The 5,165-nt window shown below is 38.9% G+C and overlaps 1 protein-coding gene across 1 annotated transcript; it reads left to right on the top strand.

Annotated features, from left to right (window-relative positions):
- The first annotated feature begins 2,474 nt into the window (after positions 1 to 2,474).
- Positions 2,475 to 4,696, top strand: LOC140239711 (lactadherin-like). The gene is made up of 3 exons (XM_072319534.1): positions 2,475 to 2,612; positions 3,306 to 3,461; positions 4,553 to 4,696. The coding sequence occupies exons 1-3, from the start codon at positions 2,475 to 2,477 to the stop codon at positions 4,694 to 4,696; spliced, it is 438 nt and encodes a 145-aa protein (XP_072175635.1).
- Positions 4,697 to 5,165: the final 469 nt, after the last annotated feature.

The raw sequence follows: 5,165 nt of genomic DNA on the forward strand, positions 1-5,165 counted from the left end.
CGCCTCTCCCTTCGCCCCCTCCTCTGCTTCTCCACCTTTGCTCTCCCTCTTTTACCCCTCTTCATCCCCTCCCTCTACAACCAACCAAGATCCAACATCACCCTCAGCTCCAACGGATACCAGCCATGGTAAAGTGTCTAATAAATTTGGTGGTCCGAGCGGGCAACTAGAGAAAATGACAGTGTCGAGCCATGTACAGTAAATCATAAGCTCCCCTAAACAAAAAAAAAGAAAAAAGAATGATTTCATTTATGTTGTGTATGCCATTCCTTAATGTACATCAACTTTTATTTAATTTCATTAACATTATACAAAAATAACAGTATAAATGTTTTCAACAATTATCACCATTTTCATCCATTATCCAATGCATCTGTAACATTATGATTACACAACTTATATCTTAACTTGCATACACAGTAGGACTTTTTTGCAATAATAGCTGTAATGATATTCAATCAATCAAAATGCAATTTGCAAGGTGTGAAACTGCAACTTATTACCTACACCGTACCTTAAACCTCATCCAATTTGCTGAAGTGGTATCAAATAAATGAGGGATATTTGTAGAGCATAACAATTATTAGGAATCCCTTCCCTTCCAGTTTGTCCATTGCATGTGTTCACGTCTACAAAATGGTTACAGCTCGTGGTTCCGAAGGTTCGTTATTCCGGAAGCTGTTCAGTCCGAAGGTTCGTTTTTCCGAATTTCATTTTCGGATGAACAAATCTTCGGAATAACGAACCTTTGGAATAACGCCACAAATGTTCGGATTAACGAATCTCTAGGTATAGGGAGTTTGTGTGTTTCGGATTAACGAACCTTCGGAATAACGAACCCTCGGAATATCGAACCTTCGGAATAACGAACAGCACCCTACAAAAAATACGCAGTCGTTCATTCTGTTCTCGCACAATACTGCCCTCTGTACTTTGGCAAAAGGAAGCAAGTGACATTATCATGGATATTGACTTTTTATTTATTTGGCATATTTGAGGCATGTTCTATTTAGCTGAAAATCCAAAAGTTACAATTTTGGCCCATTTCTGAGATATTCGGTTGGCAAAAAGAAGCAAGTCACACAAACTTGCATGAAAAAAAGATTGGCAAAAGGAAGCAAGTTAAAACCTCATGATATGATTGTCACTTGTTTCCCTTTGCCAAATCTTTATATTCACACACAATCTAAAATGCCTTGGCAAAAGGGAGCAAGCAAGATCCTCATGATATGATTGTCACTTGCTTCCTTTTGCCATTTTTCATGTTTGTTAGAAATCTATGATACTTTGGCAAAAGGAAGCAAGTATAACATTCTCATGATATGATTGTCACTTGTTTCCTTTTGCCAATTTTTTAAGTTTGTTGCAAATCTATAATACTTTGGCAAAACGAAGCAAGTAACATAGTCATGATATGATTGTCACATGCTTCCTTTTGCCAGATTTTTCATGTTTGGTACAAATCTATAATAATTTGGCAAGAGGAAGCAAGTTACGTAATAATGAGTTTCTATGGGAATATCAAAATTGTGAAATTGTCATAAATGCATCACCATATGATTTGCACGAATACCGACATTTTTCTCATCACAAATTTCCGTGTTGAAAGGCCCCCCCCCCCCCAAAAAAAAAAAAAAACATATTTTCTTCATTTGTAGCATTTGTACTCGATGTCACTTGCTTCCTTTTTCCAATAGTATATCTTTTAAAAGTGACTGCTTGTTTCTTTTCATTTTCTATCAACGATATTAATAGTTTATCAAAAAGGAAGCTTTTTTGTTTAGTTTGCAAGAATCGGTAAGGTGTGAAAATGCATGATTAAGGCAAGATATAAGATTATTTCTAGTATATTTTGGAAGGCTGCATTAATTTCCTTCTCCTTTTTGGCTCTCTCCGTATATTCTTTTTTTCTGTTTCCTTTTTCTTGTTCATTCTTTCTTTCATTAAGATAATCATTAAGTATCATAATTATTTACATACAGTATTCACCTTATTTACACAATGATGTAACATCATGCACATGCATTCATTTCTTAGTTGTCCTGTCAGTTGTGTCAGTTGTGAGCATTTTTTTCATTCAAATGGATACACATCGATACACATTTCACACACTTCACCAAAATGAATGGGATATTCTGGAAGATGTAGGGAAGAAGTTATAGTTCATACCCTGAAATAGCATTCTAATTTTTTTGGTCATTATGAAGGTAATGATTGCGAAAATTCATTTGTATCTTCTTCTTCTTTTTTTTTGGGGGGGGGGACATACTGTATACGTATTATATTTCTGTGTATAATTATGTCAATCGGCACAGACTTCCTTGATCTCACCCATTTGTTCCTTTATCCCTTCCCAGAGTGTTTTGCTTGGTACAGAGTCTGTAGGTTGCCGTTAACAGTCTTTACGGTAATCAGATGCGTTCCTTTTATTTTTTTTTCTTGCAGAGATACCCGTGTTTGCAAAGGCACTAGGTATGGAAAGCAAAACCATACCGGATGCTAGCATCACGGCGTCTAGCAAGTGGAACAGCTTTTTAGGACCTGAGAAAGGAAGACTAAACGGCAAGACTGCGTGGGCCGCAACTACAGCACTCGATGGTCAATGGATTCAGGTACAAGTTGAGAAATTATGATATCGGTCAGCCAACATAAACACACGAAAACAAACACAAGAACAAATAGATAAAGATTCCCTCAAAAAGGCAAGTAAACAAAACAAAGTAAAGAAAATCATATGATTGGTAATAGATAGAATAAAACAAAGCAAAACAATAGAAGGAATAAATTGCTCGTGTCTCAGCTATGTTTTCTCGTTAGTGTTTGTTTTCTTTATGTATAACTCTATCCTCTGTACAATTTTATCGAAATCAGTACCCAAGAGTTATGAAAATGGTAAGTTTTGTTCGCAAGGGCATTTTTTTTTTTCTAAGGAACAGAATATTTAACTGACGTAATCTGGATTGCGATGATAAATAGATTGACCGGTTTGGGTATGACATGATAATAATGCTAACATAAAATGGGACGATCGACACAGTAGTTAGTGGCAAAGCTTCCCCAATCCTAAACAATAAAAAGTAAAAAACCACACGTTAAGTTTCGACATTGCGAAAACTTCACTGAGATTCCACGCTGACCTAAGAGTAAAAGAAAAGTTACAGTTTCATGTTGACCGGATAAATCATATAAGAGAATTAAAGCAGAAACAAGTTATCATAAAACTAGTGGTATTTGTTTTGAGTACGCTCCGGCCCTTGTGACCTGACGTTACATTTCGTTTTATGTCTCCGTCACTCTAAACACAGGTTGATCTCGAGCATCCGACCTGCATAGTTGGACTCGCAACGCAAGGTCGACGGGACCATCCCCATTGGGTGACAGAGTACAAGGTTGGATGCGGACTGCAGGCAGAGGGCATCGTTATGGTGACAGAAAATTCATCCAGTGGCGTCTCAGAGAAGGTGAAATATCATTTTTTTTTTTTTTTAGGGGGGCAGGGGGGAGGGGATGACAATTTGGGGGCTTTTTAATTCTAGCTGGCCTGAGCCAAAGGCTCAAGGGAGCTCTTGCGGTCATTCACCGTCCGACGTTCGTCGTGCGTCATGCGTCATGCGTCACGCGTCGTCCGTCGTGTGTAAGTTTTTTAAACTTTCATGTTCTCCTTGAATGCCCAATGACGGATTTTCACCAAGCTCAGCAGGTTGCATCCCTTATGCCCCTGTGACACTTTGCCGGATATGGCAAACGCATTAAAGACGAATGTCCGATTTTGGTATCCGTTGATATCAGTTAAAATGCGTTTCATGTCCTTTTTATCCTTTGGATGGACATTTATCTTCCAGTGATTTCCGTCAGAGCGGCCAGAAAACTTTATTCATGCACAAAGATTTCTCTTGCCAAAAACGGATAGCGCGATCCGATCCTTGTCCAATAGTTGTCTATTTCTCCTGTATCTATACTGTACTTTGTCATTTTCCACGCGTTTCCATCCTTTCCGCCTCCTTTAGAGTCCGTTGTGCAAGAAATGGAACGGATGAAACGGCTATGTACAGCACATTAAAAGCGTACACACGGTTCTCTGACTTCGATGCACGTCTCATGTGTCACCCATTTGTTCCTTGTGCGTTCTCTCCTGTGAGCATGCGGTTTCTATTCGTTTCTCATGCGTTTGAGCGCGTTCCACTGTACACAGTTGTCAAAGGTGCGTTTTGTCCAGCCGCTAGACCATGTAGACCGTGTATGCACGCTCCACTAAAACGGAAAATTTACACTTTGTCTACCGGATTGACGAATTCAACAACGGATGTGCAAAATCTCGCCCGTTTCTATTACGGTGGGCCTATACGGCAAAGTGTGAGGGGGGCTTTGGGGGAATAGGATCTCAATTTGTTCAAATGGGTACCTTAACCCTCCCCCCCCCCCCCCAGGATATCAAACGCAATGCACAACAGCAACGGCAACGCCGAGGAAGTATTAAATTGATATATGTTGTGATTGTTTTTAGCTTCATAAAAGTTGCTACATATATGACGACGCTTTGTTTTTCTTGCAGATCTTTTCTGCCAATGAGGATAAACACACGGTGATGTACAACGGCCTTCCTGAAGCACACCTTTGCCACTTCGTACGGGTCTATCCTGTGTCGTGGTTCGAACGCCCCAGCATGCGCATGGAGCTTTACACTGCAAGAGTCTGAATGCAAAGACAGATAAACATTGGTTTTTGCAAATTTTTTTTTCATTTCATTCTGATATTTTGCTCTGTCGTAGGAGAGCCTCTATCTGTAAAATGACGATGCACAGTAAAATGGGTGAATCCATAAGCAACTGAGATTCAAACTGAGATCAGTATAAGTCAACACGTCAAAGCATTCCCTTGACGTCGACGTACAGATAAGAGACACATTTCACCCATATATATGTAAGAAATACTAAAGGCGAAACTTTTTATAGTATGACCAAGGAGGTACAATCGACTAGTCCCTCTTAGAAAGGGTAAAAGATTCGATCAGAGCTACTATTATCAAAGTACAAAGTAAATAGGTAAGTGAATAGTGTATGTATAATTATTAGAACGTGGCCTGATATATTGCAGTAAAAACAAAAACAAAATAAAATAAAACAAAACAAAACTCCCGAACTTTTGAAGGCATTGTTCACTATAAG

Source organism: Diadema setosum, chromosome 16 (genome assembly GCF_964275005.1).
Source record: "Diadema setosum chromosome 16, eeDiaSeto1, whole genome shotgun sequence".
In the NCBI taxonomy this organism is placed as follows: Eukaryota; Metazoa; Echinodermata; class Echinoidea; order Diadematoida; family Diadematidae; genus Diadema; species Diadema setosum.